Consider the following 14,390-nt stretch of genomic DNA (forward strand, 5'->3'; position numbering starts at 1 on the left):
TTCGGTTAGCGAATATGTTGTTCAGTGAAGTTCGTGAAAATGAAAAATGTCTTTTATTTTTACTTAAACCCAAACGAACTTTTTGGCCAACCCAGTATTTATTCCTGGAGTGTTTGAAATTCTCTTTGAGATGCAGGATCTTTCCTAAGATGTTAAGAATTGTCATCTTCAGATAAAGATTCTGATTAAGATAGATTCCACTTCTTGGGAATTCAGAATTTCCCACCCAACTAGTGTGTGCATTCATTCACTCATTCAGTGATTCATTCATTCATTCCATACAGCGTGTATGAAGTCTCCACTATATATTAAGTGCTATTGCAGGTGTTGTGGCTACAAACGTGAATCAGAGAACTAGTAAGCCTTCTCTCCTTCAACTCAATTCTGGGGTGGAATAGATACCAGTAAGCAAATGAAATCATTTAAATAGATACCAGTAAGCAAATGAAATCATTTAAAATTGTTGTAGTGATGGGAAGAAACTAAAACATGACACAATAGAAAATACTAAGAGGCAAGAAGAGAGTTCTTTTAGGTCAGCTGAACGAGAGAGCTTTGAAAAATGATGGTGATCAAGCTGAGACTGAAGGATAAGAAAAATCGCGTAAAGGTCTGGGGAGGGGTGGAAGGGGCAGTAATCTGAGCAGAGATCATAAAGCTTGTGCGGGCTCAGGGGAGGGAGGGTGTGTGCATCCTCTTCAAGGACCTTGGGGAAGACCTGTGCGGCTGAAGCACAACGAGAGGTTTAGGAGTTACGGTCAGAGAAGTAGCGAGGGGCTGGGCCACGTGGGTGCTGCAGCACCTACTAAGGGGTCTGGGTTTTATTCTGACTTCAGTAGGAAGGCTCTCAGTAGGGGCGGGCCTGACCTGACTGTGTTGTAAAAAGGTCCCTTTCCGTGGTGCCGGAAATGGATGGAAAAATGCACAGGAGAAGGGGATAGCCAGAGGGATATTGAAGAGGTGTGTGTGTGTGTGTGTGTGTGTGTGTGTGTGTGTGTGTGTGTGTGTGTGTGTGTGTGTGTGTGTGTGTGTGTGTGAGAGATAGTACATGACAAAGAAGCATGCTTTAACCTTTTCCAAGAGACTTTCTTTTTAATAAAGCTTGAGCTCTTTATATGAATTCAATCATGGAAAAAGCTTTTAAGTTCAAATGAATATGAAAATCATAAATTAGTAATATACCAATGCCTGGTAAACTGAAACTGCTTATGTCCATAGCTTTAATTTAAGACTATTTTTAGAAGGTAGGTGCAGGCTCCCATAGAAGTAAAAGTCCATCAGGTTAGACTGAGTGACAGCCAAGAATTTATTAATTGGAAATAATAGATAAAGCCATATGACTTTTAGAAATCGTTAAACTCCTTTCATTATTTTCTGTACAAATGTATATTAAAATTAAAAGAGGTGCTTTTAATCACTATAAAACCTATGCTATGTATCTAAATGAAATTATAGAACCATTATTTTAAATTATATATACTTCCGTGTACAGGGATCTAATGTATGGACTTGATTTGAATTACTCAGACGTATATTTTTCTATGCACTTCATAAGACACACGTGTGGGTGTGTTGTGTACATGTACATGAATATAGGCATAAATATCCTAATGTTAGAAAAAAAACGGGCTTCCCTGGTGGTGCAGTGGTTGAGCGGCCGCGTGCCGATGCAGGGGACACGGGTTCGTGCCCCGGTCCGGGAAGATCCCACATGCCGCGGAGCAGCTGGACCCGTGAGCCATGGCCGCTGAGCCTGCGCGTCCAGAGCCTGTGCTCCGCAACGGGAGAGGCCACAACAGTGAGAGGCCCGCGTACCGCAAATAAATAAATAAATAAATAAAAACCAATCAAGCAGTGCCAAGAGCCTGAAAGAAACAGTGCGTGGTCAGGATGTGGAAACACCATCTCTTGTAATGGCTGAAAATTACCTCTGCGGGTAATTTAATCTTTGTATTTTATAGGTCACTTGTGTTCTCATGTTTTGTCTTTGAATCTTATAGTTATTGCTTTGAGTACTGTGTTGTCTCTTTAAAATTATTTCTGCTATAACTCTCTTCCTAAAAGTAATTTGCTCTTTTCCTAAGTTACCACTAATAGCATGAATATTCTTGAGTTTGTTTCATTCTAAAAAATCTGCCCCCTGTTGGAGGCATGACTGTACCGTGTCCTGGGGGCCCTGGCTCTGCTTGGGCCCGGCTCTCCTCCCCTCGTGTTCAGCTCGGCATTTGGACTCCAGCATCAGGAGCCTGTCACATGGCTCCAAGCTAGTGATCTCCACCTACTGCTAGCGCTTTCCATTCATTGGCACTAAGGGAGCGCTATTTTAAATTATATTGTCCTTGAAACCTTCGATCTGCTCATATCATGCACAGCTGATAAGCTTTTTGTCTGCCTACCCCTGCAACGATGCTCTTCCTTTAGAATAGTTGGAAAAAATAAGAGTCTTCATCTTCCTTCTTGCTCGTGAGATCCTTAGTGCCAAGCTGCTCGCCCACTGTCCCCCCAGCCTCCCAAACCCGGCACCCCACACCTTCTGGCCCTGACCCACCTCTCCAGGGGCCCACTGGCGCCAGTTATTAACGGGCTTTGCCGGTGATAAACCCCTCCTCTGCCTTTTGTCCCGTTCCTCATTCTTGGGGCGCTGAGGGTGCAGACCCCTCTTCTGTAACTGCTTCGTGCTGATTTCAGTGTCCTCATACCCTGGGGGAGGGGCAGAACCTCTCCCCAGCAGCCTCCAGGTGAGTTTGATTGTCCCCAGGGCTCCTCATTGCAATGAAAGGTTTAACTCGTTTGTTTGTTTGTATTTTTTACTTCCCTGTGGGATCTGAAACTAGTCCTATTTAATATGTAGTTCATGGAGGTGTTTTGTTTTCTTTAATTTCCTGGAATATACCTAAACCTTCAGGTTTACAAGAAAAGCTGTTACCAGAAAGCTTTGCATTCAGGGTACCATGTGGCAGTAACAGAGAAGGTGAGAAGGTAGTGGACAAGAAAGGGTGTGGCCTTTCTAGCGATGCCAGTGGGCCCCTGGAGAGGTGGGTCAGGGCCAGAAGGTGTGGGGTGCCGGAGTTTGGCAGCTGGAAACACTTGCTTAAGACCATCTCCGGGAATTGATCCTGGCCAGAGGGAGCTGCTGCGTCTAAGGTGACACCTGTCAGTGTGTGTGTTTGCGGGGGGAGCCTCAGCTCATAACTGGGTAGTCTGCTGGAAGGGCTGTGGCCTCACCCCAAGTTGAGACAATCCGGAAACCAGCCCAAACCCAGAGCTCCCTGGAGGATGGACTGAGGCTTTGTCATGGCTTTGTCATGCCCTGCAGCTCAGTACCTTTCTCTGACCAGCCCTGCTGCCTCTCTTCCCCCAGCCCCACCAGGTAAAGTGCGTGCACCCAACCCCCGTGTCAAGGGTCGGCGTCCCAGGGAACCAGGCTGTAGCTCTGCGATTGAGGCCTAGATGAAGGGAGGCTTCTTGTTGCTCAAACCTGTAGCATCACCTGGAGAATGAAGTTTCCTGATCCCTCCCTCTGGAGGGGTCGCCGCCCTCAGAGACATGACTGCAGGTGAATCAAGCTGAGCCCCTTTTATGGTTAAGAATCAACATAGGATTGCTATGTCCACCCTTTTAACATTGTGAGATAACCCTCTTTATCCTTGGTTATATTATTTTGCATTAAAACTGTGTAATGGGGCTTCCCTGGTGGCACAGTGGTTGGGAGTCCGCCTGCCGATGCAGGGGACACGGGTTCGTGCCCCGGTACGGGAAGATCCCACATGCCGCGGAGCGGCTGGGCCCGTGAGCCATGGCCACTGAGCCTGCGCGTCCGGAGCCTGTGCTCCGCAACGGGAGAGGCCACAGCAGTGAGAGGCCCGTGTACTGAAAAAACAAAAAAACTGTGTGATGTTAACATAGCCACTTAAGTGTTCTTTTGATTAATGTTAGTATTCTTTTGATTAATATTTCTCATTTTACTTTTGTTGCTTTGTGTCTTTAAAGGACGTTTCTTGGCATCAGTGTATCACTGCCTTTTTAAAATCCAATCTAATAATCTCTGCCTTCCCCCCCCCACGTGTCTAGTTAACCTGTTTGATCTTTACCTTCTTCAAGACATAGAATACAATTATTATAACCATTTTAATGCTGTTGTCTACTAATTCAGCCATTGGTGTCATTTCTGGCTCATTTTTTATTCTTCTTTTTCCTCATTATGGATTTTATCGTCTTGCCTGTTGGCATGCTTGATTGGATACCAGATATCGTGACTCTTAATTTGGAGGGTGTTGGATATTTTTGTATTCCCCAAAAGATTTTTGGATGTAGTTCAAGTTCTTGGAACAGTTTGATCCTTACAGGTACTGCTTTTTCAGGCTGCATGAGGAGTGAATCAAGTTAGGAACCTCGGGTGAAAGTGTAAGTGGGCGTTCACTCCCGGGTTGTGCCAGGGATGATCCTACAGTTGAATAACCCAGGTAGTGAGAGCCCCTCAGATTCTCCATGCAAGGCCCCTCACTAGCCTCACCCTACTCTGATCCTGTTGCTTGTAAGATTTCTGACACGTGACGCAGGCAGCATTCACTCTAGAGTGTGTTTTCCCCACTGCTGAGCTTAGAGCCTTCTCAGTACACTAACTTGTGTCCAGTGAAATGATGGAGGTTTTTGTTCTCACTGTTGGGAAAGGTATTCTTCTCAGCCCTGCAAGCATCCTGGGCACTTTTGCTTCTAATCCCTCCGTAATTCTTTCACTAGCCTTGGGTCGTTTCTTTCCATACATGCATTAGTAAGAACTCACCCCATATTCAAGAGGGGCCCTCTGTAGGCCTCTGGAGCTCTCTTCCTCCTGTGAAATTTAGCTTCTCTGACACCCCGGGGCTCTGATCTCTGTCTCAACTCAGGGAGACTGTCAGACTCAACCTGGGTTTCTACTCCCTGCACCTTTGGTCCCTAACTCTCTCCAAGAAATAAGCTGGAGAAATTTTAGGGATTCTCATTTAATTCCCATCTCTCAAGGGTCGTGTTCCAACACTGACTGATGTCCAATGCTTTGAGAGCCATTTAAAAAAAATAAATTTTGATTTTTTTTAAACTTCATTAAGCAGGAAGGTAAATCCAATACCTGATACTCTTAGCCCATAGAAGAAGTGTTAAGTGAGATTTTTAAAAATTTGAATTAATAAATGAACTGTGACTCAGAAACAGTTTAGAATTGTTTTCTAGAATCAATTTAATTCAATTTTGTTAACCATCCCTAGTGGTATTTAATGTAACATTTAACCTTTCGAATGGGTCTTACTGTCCTTGTTATATGGGTATCATGGATTAGAGAGTAAACAGAAGCATTATTTAGCATGGGGCACAGGTCATTTCGATCAGTTTCTGAGTGGTTGCTGGCTTATTTGCTCTCATTAATCTGATATCTACCAGGGCTTATGGTCCTGTTTGTTTCAATGTCCTTTTCAATTTTTAGAAATACTCTTAAGTCATCATTATATAAATATTGAGCAACTTGTAATCAACTGAACATCCATTTATTTGGTGTAAAGTTCACTTTTGAGAAGAAGAAAGATGGTCATAAAAAATTGTATATCTGGGCTTCCCTGGCGCAGTGGTTGAGAGTCTGCCTGCCGATGCAGGGGACACGGGTTCGTGCCCTGGTCCGGGAAGATCCCACGTGCCACGGAGCGGCTGGGCCCGTGAACCATGGCCGCTGAGCCTGCGCGTCCAGAGCCTGTGCTCCGCAATGGGAGAGGCCACAATAGTGAGAGGCCCGCGTACCACAAAAAAAAAAAATTGTGTATCTGCTTATAAGTCATTAATGAAAGCATTGGGGATCTACCTTGTGGCGGAAGTATAGGTACATTTACCTGAGAAAATTAACGTACACGCAATTTTCTCTTCAGCAATTCAGTGATAATTGAAAAGTTCACCTGCTGTTATTTCTTGTTGCTGTGCTCCTTTTTGTATGTCAATCACTTACGCTTAATTTTCACCTGTTGAATTTACCAGGCATCCATTCTTCCATGATTGCTTCTCAGCTGGACTCCTAGGCTCTGTTTGGTCTTGATCTTAACTTTTGGGCCATTTTTCTATTTTGTTTAATCGTTATTCCCTCCTCCCCCATTAACTTTGGGTATTCCAGAAGATTTACATCTGGGGTCCCACTTATTTTTCTTTTTTCTTCCCTCCATTGTTACTCGGTAAATCAGGAAACTTAGGAACTTTTCTGGTGGTCACCTATTTTCTTGTAACTCTAGGGTACACCATGGAGACGGTGAACAGGCTTAAAAACAAAGAGCATAGTCACGTTCACAACTGAACCTACTAGTCTGCATCTGTGGCCATCATGGCCATATTCACACATCCTATTTTCCTGGGTCACCATCATAAACTCTTCCTCTTGTTGCTGTTTCTTCCTCAGTAGTTAACTCTTGATTTGCCATTTAGTTCCTTGATCATAGATTTACCGTCATTTATATCTGAATTGATGCCTGCGTTGTTTGGGGTAGTAAAGGTTCAGCTGCTCATAGATCCAGGTTAGTGATGTGAAAACAGTGTCTCCCTTACACTTCAAGATATAAACCAATGAAAGGTCAACCAGAAAAATTAAAGTGTAAGACCAATAAGCTCATCCCAGGGGTCACCTGGCCATACATGCTTTATGCTCCCCGAAACTCAGCTCACACAGTCAAAATCATTTTCCAACGGGCATTTTTGTGTTCTCACTTCTTATAAGATTATAATGTCTTACAACTGCCGTTCAAGATCTTTTGCAAATCCAGCCTCTAAGATTTCAAGTCCCTCTGCCAACGTGTCATTTTCTTGTGTCAACTTTGTTACGCCGTCCTCCTGACTCCTTTCTCCCATTCTGAAAATTTACCTGAGAGCTTGAAACTTATTTTTAAAAAGCCATGTAATAATTTTGCCTTCAGTTTTACCTGAGGAAACATTGTAACTCTCCCAAATCCTTATATTCCTTTTATTATATCAAACAAAGCTCTATTGAGAACATGACAGATTTAATGGCATTTTATTATCTTTATTTCTTTTGATGTTGACAACAGTTTCATAAGAAAGTTTATTGTTAGTGCTGAAGGGCAGAAATGCTGGATCCACCATGTGCAAATCCTGTCACCAATACTTGCCAGCTGTGTGGCCATGAGAAAGTTGCTTAACCTCTCTGTGCCACAGTTTTTTCCTCTCTAAAAGGGGGATAATAATGGCACTGACTTCATATATACTGTTAACATATATAAACCACTTGAAACAGTGTCTGGCTAATAGCACCTGCTATATTAGTGTTACTAATTATTATTACATTAGAGCAGGAATAATGAAGTTGAATTAATATGGCTAAAAACTGGAATGTCTTTCTCCTTTGCTTCCCTTTTTAATGACAATGGTCTTATTTTAATGACTATGTTCTTATTTTAATGACAATATAGACTCTAGCAGACTCTTTCTAGTTTTATTGCTTCTAAAATTGGTATATATCGGAACCACTGCATACTTTTACATTTGTGTGATTTCCGTAAAGTCCACATGGTGCTTTAGAACTGGGAAAATAAATTTGAAATTGCTAATATATATTGAGCACTTATTCTCTTCCATGTTCCCTGCTAACTGTTGAATCTGCGTTACCTCATACATGTGTCACAGCACACCCTGTTGCTAGGTTTTATTTTTAATTCCCCTTGTCAAGACATAGAGACTGAAATTTAAGTAATTTGTCCAACATTATACGGTCTGTTTCTGGAGGAGAAACGCAAGTCTGTCTGATCCTGATCCACATAACCCACTGTGCCGGGCACTTTTCTGTAGCCACTTGTCATTCCTGCATCCTTCATTTTAAAATGATCTTTCTCTCTTCTGTTTGTTTTTTTTTTTCGCGGTACGCCGGCCTCTCACTGTTGCGGCGTCTCCCGTTGTGGAGCACAGGCTCCGGATGCGCAGGCTCAGCGGCCATGGCTCACGGGCCCAGCCGCTCCGCGGCATGTGGGATCTTCCCGGACCGGGGCACGAACCCGTGTCCCCTGCATCGGCAGGCGGACTCTCAACCACTGCGCCACCAGGGAAGCCCAATCTTTCTGTTTTAATTTGGCCAAACCTTACCACTTCCCACCTTGAAGTATACTTAAAACTCCTTATACTTAAAACACTTCCTCTTTGAGTTCTTCTCATCCAGATCCTGTAACTTTTCAGGCATCTACACAGCATATCTCCCGAAATGTTGTTCTTCACGTGGAGAAAGAGACTTTGGAAGTGGATGGCATTAAATTTCTCCCCCGCCCCTAAGAAATCCTCCTTGCTCTTCTCACGTAACTGCTGTCTCTGCATCTTCTTGTCCCACCAAACGGCCACGATTCAGAGAGTCAGGACAGAGAATAAATGTCAGGTTTCAAGATTTGAAAATCTAGCTTTCAAAGCATTCCGGAAGATGAGTACAGTGGATTGTTCTAATCCTTCCCAAAGGTTGCAGGAGGGAGCGGAGGGCAGTCTGTGGACAAACACATCACGCATCCGTTGGTTTTATTTCCAGGGGTGTATGTCAGGTGGGTGTTTGAGGTTTTATTTCCTTAAGCTGCAGTGAAACTCCTGGAAAGGCCAAGTGTAAACAAGCAGTCTGACATTCACCCTCCGGGGAACCAGTTTCCAAATGCACTTGCCTAATGAAATTTCATTAATTGTGTACATCCTGTTAAAAATGCTGCGCTTCCTCTGATGAATTTCAGACTTCTGTCCGCCAGCCTTTTGTCCCATTTCCTGATGAATATTAGTGACATATTTTATTTTAGTATCATGTTTCCACTTTTCTTCTGGAAAGGGATTTGACATGGTATCCATTGAATGACTGAAACAGTTGGGTCAAAGGTTTGATGTGATAGCCTAATTAAGTCATTGAATTGTGACCATTTGCGCTTGCCAAAGCAGAAGTGTTACAGAGGGATTTTCAGTGAGCCTAATTGGAACGACAGCCTAGGTTTCAAGTCCTGGGTATACAAACTTGGCTTCGTGGGGTCTGATGGGTGGAACCCTGCCGTGAGAGGAAAGCAGTGTGCCCAGAGCTCCTTTCAACATTCTTTCACATCCACAAGTGTCTGCACTGGGTGCCTGATTCCCATCACCCTAATAGGAATTTCTTGAAGCATCTATGAGGAAGAGTGCACATTACTTCAAGGAATGATTAAAGCAAACTAAATGTAGAGTCCAAGTCAATTCAATAAATATTTACTGAATACTTAATGTGTCCTCGTTGCTCTGGGAGACACCAAGAGACCGTCACCATCTTCGGGGAAACTGGTTGAAAAGTTGGTTCAAATAAAAATGGCAGAAGTGACAGTGGGGTTGAGTTTATTTTAAATTAGTCTTGTCCAGCCACTGGATTTTCATGTCTTGGCATTTTGTGTGTGTGTGTGAGTCATAAATCTTTGTGTAGACCTATAATCATTTTTGTCCATTTTTCACAATTTAAGATATTTTGAGGGCTTCCCTGGTGGCGCAGTGGTTGAGAGTCCGCCTGCCAATGCAGGGGACACGGGTTCGTGCCCCGGTCCGGGAAGATCCCACATGCCGCGGAGCGGCTGGGCCCATGAGCCATGGCCGCTGAGCCTGCGCGTCCGGAGCCTGTTCTCTGCAACGGGAGAGGCCACAACAGTGAGAGGCCCATATACCGAAAAAAAGAAAGATATTTTGATAATGTCTTAATGAAATGGCTGATGCCTTTGTAATATTATGTGCGTGTTTGCATTTTCGTGTTTGTTTGCAACTAGAAGTAAATGTTTTAAATCATCCTCAGTTACTTCTATTCTCTTGCTGACATTGTTCACATTAATATTATTTTCCTAAATTATAAGGTTGGTTGAAATCAAAATTTTCATTCTGGACAAGGAAGAAAAACACCAAAAGCATTCATATTCACATATTCCCCCCCAACCCCATCTGTTTTTCTCTCGCTGTTGATGATAGAAATTCAGCGCATGTCTCGCGTCTGTCTCTGATTATAAGGTCCCTAGCTCAGGCTAGCTGTTGGGCATCCCGGGTCATAAAATAAAGTGATTCTCCAAGATAGAATTGAAAGTTTTCTACCTTAGGAAATTATAGACAGTTAAATTCCAGACAGTTAAACATGTTTTTAAACAACATTTTAAAAACAGATGTATTGCCTTAGGGATGGTGAATGTGGAATTAAAAACAGAATTTCTTTTTTATAAAAGACCCATAGATGATTATAGATTATACTGAATTATTTTCTATTATGTTATCAAACAGGTTTTTGTAGGCTGTTTTCAGAAATTATTTTCTAAAAACTAGAACTGAGCAAGCTGTGACTATACAGTGATTTCATAAACATGTCAGTAATATTAAACATCTAAATTGTAGTATTTGTTTTCTAAGTGTTTCTATATAGTTTAGTTCGTATGTATTTAATACGAAAATAAAATTAATCTTGGAAATCACTGAAATTCCCTCCCTGTTCACTGGGAAATGTCTATTTATCTCTCTGTTTACAAACAAAGAAAAAAAGAAAAAGTGCTCTGTATTACACATATATAACAAAATGTACCCCATACCAATGCAAAAAATTGGATACAGAAATAGAATAATTTTGTTCATTTGGAAATACTTTTTTTTGGAAAATCATTTCTTTTTTAAATGGTAGGATCCTTGGTGTATTTGAATTCTACATAGTAGCAGCTAACTTACTGATGATATGCTAAATGTAAACCAGAAATATGGAGACAGTAGCCGACAATCATCAACTTCGTCTATTCAATTTAATGGTGCCTGAATTAAGTTCAAAAGTACGTTCTATGAGTGTGAAACGGCATCGTGTCCATTAGGTTTCAAGGCAGTTGAATTAGACAGAGAAGCCTATCAATATGAAAAGTGAGGAGGTCAAGAAAGACCAGAATCAAGGCTATCTCACTGAAATGCAAGTGAGACAGTACTTGCCTTGTCAAAACTGATACTTAAAACCTTGTTGTGGGGCTTCCCTGGTGGCGCAGTGGTTGGGAGTCCGCCTGCCGATGCGGGGGACGCGGGTTCGTGCCCCGGTCCAGGAGGATCCCACATGCCGCGGAGCGGCTGGGCCCGCGAGCCATGGCCGCTGAGCCTGCGCATCCGGAGCCTGTGCTCCGCAACGGGAGAGGCCACAACAGTGAGAGGCCCGCGTACCACAAAAAAATAAATAAAAAATAAAAAAACTTTGTTGTGAATCAGACACTCCAAACGCATAGATCCTTACAGATGGCTTGGAATATAATAGTGGTACAGTTTTTGTAAAAGTCTGATAGATTAGCAAATGACAGCTTTAATTTATTATTTAATTCAGTTGTTTATCCATCAAACATTGATTGAACACTTATTACGGGTGTGTATCAGGCAGTGCTGGTCCTGGAGGAATAAGGAAAAATATGGCATGGATATTCATTCATGCTGTATTTCTGTTATTTTTTCAGTTATCTATATTCTGCTGTATTATCTGATTTCTAACTATGTGGGACTGTAGAATCTCATAATTAAAAAAATAATCTAGATGTCCTTTAGAACACTGAATCTAAGCAGAGCTGTATCTTCCCCTCTTAACAAAATCCACTTACGTATACTTTTTAAATACTTCTTTACAGAAGTACTAAATTACAGATTTTACAAAACACAAATCCATTTCTCTGTTTAATTTTTTGACAAAATTAAGAGAATTTTTGTCCTAGATTTGCTAACTTTAGTAGTTCAAAAGTGGTCCATGTCTTGTGATATAAATTGATCTCAGTCGAAAATCTTCCTTTAACTTCTATTTCTTTCTCCTCTTTTTTTCTCCCAATAGTTTTACCCAGCCACACATGTGGAAATCCTGGAGAAATACTGAAAGGAGTTCTCCACGGAACAAGATTCAACATAGGAGACAAGATCCGGTACAGCTGCCTCTCCGGCTACATCTTGGAAGGTCACGCCATTCTGACTTGCATCGTCAGCCCTGGGAATGGAGCATCGTGGGACTTTCCAGCCCCGTTTTGCAGAGGTAGGTGCTGTACAGGGAGGGTGTGTGATGAGCTGACACCTGGACTCAGCAAATGACTTTGGAATTGACACTGGAAAAGTTTCCACTTAACGAAAGCAAGACACATCACGCTGGGTCTTCCCATGTCAGCTCATTCTGTTCCCTAAAGCAATATTGTACATAACCTAAGAAACCATGACTGCACCCTGTGAAGTCAATAACAAATTTAGATATGTTCCTTAAACATCCAAATTTTTCTTCATCCTGTTTCTCAAACCTTGTGGACTTCTACCTATTTTTATCACTTACTGTCATAGCATTCTAAGATTTAATGCACACATTTATGGCCTCCTTGCTTTGAAGTTTCCTTTTTTACCTTTTTCTCATTAAAAACGGCAGATACCCCTTGATAATTAAATTATACCATGGGAAGACTCTTGCAACACTCTCGGGCTTTAGAGATAGACCATAAAGGATTGCACCAGTGTAAGTGTTCCTCGTTATGATTTGTTGCAAGATTAGAATCAGTTTTCTGGAAGCCTTGTGATATTTAGTCTTTTCTGTGACATTATTTTCCTGATCCAGTAACTTTAGGAAAGGGCATGCTTTGACTCTTAGGTTTTGATTTTCCTAAGAAAAAACTCACTTTATGGTTTCAAATGTAAAAGTGTAGCTTACATTTATTGAGGTCTTAATATAATTCAGAAAATGTGCTAAGTGCTTTACCTGAATCGTATCGCTGAATTCTCACAAAACCCCACTGAAATAATAAACACTCACACTCATTTAACAGGTAAAGAAGCAAATTTTAATTTTCAAAAGGTTCCAAAAGATAGCATAGGATAAGTTAAGACACAAACCCATGTCTGAATTTTTTTTATTGAAGTATGGTTGATTTATAATATTGTGTTAGTTTCAGGTGTACAGCAAAGTGATTTGGTTATACCTATATATATGGATGTATCTATATTCTTTTTTTCAATTATTTTCCATTATAGTTTATTACAAGAACCCATGTCCAACTTTTTATTCATGTATGTAACCAGGCAAATCCACAGCCTTAGCTTAAGTCCTCATATCAAAATGTGTTGTTTTCATCAGTCTGTTTATATTTTCGTCTATACTACTTTAATGAATACTTTTCTATTTTTTTTGTCATCTCTGTTACGCGTTGCAGTCGCATGAGATCTTCCCAACGCGACGTATCTTAGTTATGGCATGTTGCTGCTGCTGCTGCTACTATACTATTACTACAACTAGTATTAGTACTGTTACTACTACTGCCATTAATACTACAGCTGGTAACTAGTACATACCGATTGCTTGTTATGAGCAGGCATTACTTTTTCATGTGTCATCTTCACAGTAGGTATTTTATTAAAGAAGGATTTTACACGTGAGGCATCTGAGGGTTAGATGGGAAACATAACCTGTTCAAGGTATTCCAGCTGGTAATTACCAGAGGTCAGATCCACCATCTTCAAATCATCCCTGTGTCCTAGAGAAATTCCTGCTGTGGATGTTTTCTACCACACACATCCATTACTCCTCCTGAAATGCTCATTTTCTTGCATGTTCCGCAGGTCTATTGTATCTCTCTTCTTTTTTTCCTTAGTGCTATTAATTATTTTACATCTTCTATTGTCAAAACAGTGGTGTCCTCAAAATCCAGATTTCTGTGTCCCTTCCCTTGTCTTTTCTGATCCCCTGATCCCCTCAACTAAGTGATACTGTTTAAGGATGCTGTCACTTGGATATCCTAAATATATTCCTTTTTCCCTGTTTCTACCACTGTGTATCTGATACTCACTCCGTGGAAACGCAGTCACTCTCTCCACTTTGCCCTGCTTGCCCCTTTTATTCTGTCAGACTGTCTTTCACGTCTCCCCTTTCCCACACCAGCTCTCCCGTTCCAGTTGTGTTTTCTTCTCACCCAGACCAGCTTCAAGTTGGTGAAATGAGCGCCACATCCAGAATCTCAGCCTTCATCCGACACTCTCCTCCTTTAGTCCCGCTCCCAACACACACGTCTTCCTCATCACCTGTGCTCTCTCAGCCAGACCACATCAGTGACTCAACGGGAATTAAGTGCAAACCCTTGAAAACGCTGCCCCCGTGCTCCATCACCTCGTCTGAACTGACTTGTCCCCTTTCATCCGTTAGTGTTCCCAGACACAGATGTTATCCTTTTGTCTCCACGCGATGCTTTGCTTGATCTGACTTCCCAGAAGCCAGCTGTGTGCGTCTCCCCCAAGTGCTGTGTTCCTCACACCAAGCTGTTAGCTTGGCATCCCCTCCACGGTGGGAGTATTGACACCAGAAATCAGCAAACTCTACAAAGCAGGGTTTCTTCCCAAAGAGTTCCTTAACCAGCTCACCACTCCATGCCTAAATCCAAACTGTC

At 42.0% G+C, this 14,390-nt stretch overlaps 1 protein-coding gene across 2 annotated transcripts in view; it reads left to right on the forward strand.

Moving 5' to 3' along the window:
• Positions 1 to 14,390, forward strand: part of CSMD1 (CUB and Sushi multiple domains 1) — a 1,753,128-nt gene that overhangs the window by 859,004 nt on the left and 879,734 nt on the right. For both annotated transcript variants that reach the window (XM_060291350.1, XM_060291351.1), the window contains exon 4: positions 11,813 to 12,007. In XM_060291350.1, coding sequence (XP_060147333.1) covers positions 11,813 to 12,007 — 195 coding nt within the window. The remainder of the gene's footprint in view (positions 1 to 11,812; positions 12,008 to 14,390) is intronic.

This window comes from Globicephala melas, chromosome 21 (assembly GCF_963455315.2).
Source record: "Globicephala melas chromosome 21, mGloMel1.2, whole genome shotgun sequence".
NCBI classification, from domain to species: domain Eukaryota; kingdom Metazoa; phylum Chordata; class Mammalia; order Artiodactyla; family Delphinidae; genus Globicephala; species Globicephala melas.